Consider the following 1,306-nt stretch of genomic DNA (forward strand, 5'->3'; position numbering starts at 1 on the left):
GAGTGAGTGAGTATTTAATAAGATGAAGCCAGATGAGAATTTGTTTAAAACACCTGGCTTAGAGCTTGGCACCTTCGAGAATGTCAGAATCAGTCACCATTTATTAGACACATGGTTTGTGTTGCACAAGTGCCTAGGACACAGGCCCAGCCCAAAAGGAGAGGGAAATGGCCCCTTATCCACCCTGCCCCTGCCGCGTGTTCAACCCCCATCCTCTCTTACTGAGAGAAGTCTCCAGGGACCCTTGAATCCATCCTTCATGCTGGACATGGAGTGATCCTTCTCAAATACCTCCTCAAGGCGCTCCCCAGCTCCTTGTCCTTGGTGGAGCCGCCCTGGGAGGCCTGCTGGACTGCACTGCCGGGTGTTCACCTTGCTCCAGAGCCTATTCTTCCACTTGTTAGTAGTTATTTACAATAAAAATCAAAAACTCACACGACCTAAGACAAAACATGGGGTTTCAAAGAAAGTTTGTACTGGAGACGGGCTGCCTCTCTTACTCCTCTGACTGCCACCTCCCACAGGGGTCTGGGATCAGAAGTCTGTGAACAGGGTCGTGTCCCAGTGCCTTGCCTGGCCAGCAGCCTCTCCTCTTAGGCGCAGGCAGCTCTTTCCTGCCTCTCTGCTCCCCTGCTCTGTGCCCTGCTCTTGTGGCAGGCCCCAGCTGGTGACCCCATTTAGGTGCGGCCCTGGTTAGGTTCTGTACTTAAGGCAGGAGGGAAAGGCGTTGGTGACACCATTGCCCATCAGCACGGAGGAGGCTCTAGCCTCGGAGCGGAGGGGCCTGGGGTGGGTCCTGGGGCGGGCACTGGCTTCTGTGTGCGCTTGGACAAATCCCTGGCCATCCTGGGCCTCGGTTTCTCCTTGTAACTAATGATGGGTTTCCCCGGCTCTGGATGGGAGTGGTCTTGCCGTGGGACCCCAGGGCGGCTCCCGGACACCGACGCCGTTGCCAGGGAGGGAGGCGCCCGCCGCGGCGAGGAGGAGTCGCCGGTCCCCCTTGCCCGCCCCGTCCAGGTGTTGCCGCCGGAGCCGCCGCTGTCGCCACGAGGGGACGCCCGCGTCCGCGTCCGGCCCGGGGCCATGGCCTTTCTCACCGCCTGGAAGGGGGCGGCCTCCAGTAAAAGAGACCGCAGGTACCGGGCGGGGGCCGGGACTCGCGGGAGGCGCGGAGGCGACCGAGGGGCTGCTGGGGAAGAGCCGACAGCAGGGACAGCTGAGGGGGCCCAGCTGGGGACAGCAGTGTGCGGGCTGCTGGCGCGTGGTCATGGCGGGAGGGCCGGGGAGGGGCGGCCCCGCCCGTCCC

The 1,306-nt window shown here is 61.8% G+C and overlaps 1 protein-coding gene across 2 annotated transcripts in view; it reads left to right on the forward strand.

The window, feature by feature from the left end:
- The first annotated feature begins 726 nt into the window (after positions 1-726).
- TTC39A (tetratricopeptide repeat domain 39A) overlaps positions 727-1,306 on the forward strand; it is a 62,419-nt gene continuing 61,839 nt past the window's right edge. Inside the window, exon 1 of one of the 2 annotated variants that reach the window (XR_006888529.1) lies at positions 727-1,136. Coding sequence is in view for 1 of the 2 variants with exons in the window: in XM_046660466.1 (XP_046516422.1) it covers positions 874-1,136 (263 nt within the window). In the remaining variant the exon portion in view is untranslated. The remainder of the gene's footprint in view (positions 1,137-1,306) is intronic. The other variant, XM_046660466.1, reaches the window with a different exon arrangement.

The sequence above is a fragment of the Equus quagga genome, chromosome 5 (genome assembly GCF_021613505.1).
Source record: "Equus quagga isolate Etosha38 chromosome 5, UCLA_HA_Equagga_1.0, whole genome shotgun sequence".
Taxonomy (NCBI): domain Eukaryota; kingdom Metazoa; phylum Chordata; class Mammalia; order Perissodactyla; family Equidae; genus Equus; species Equus quagga.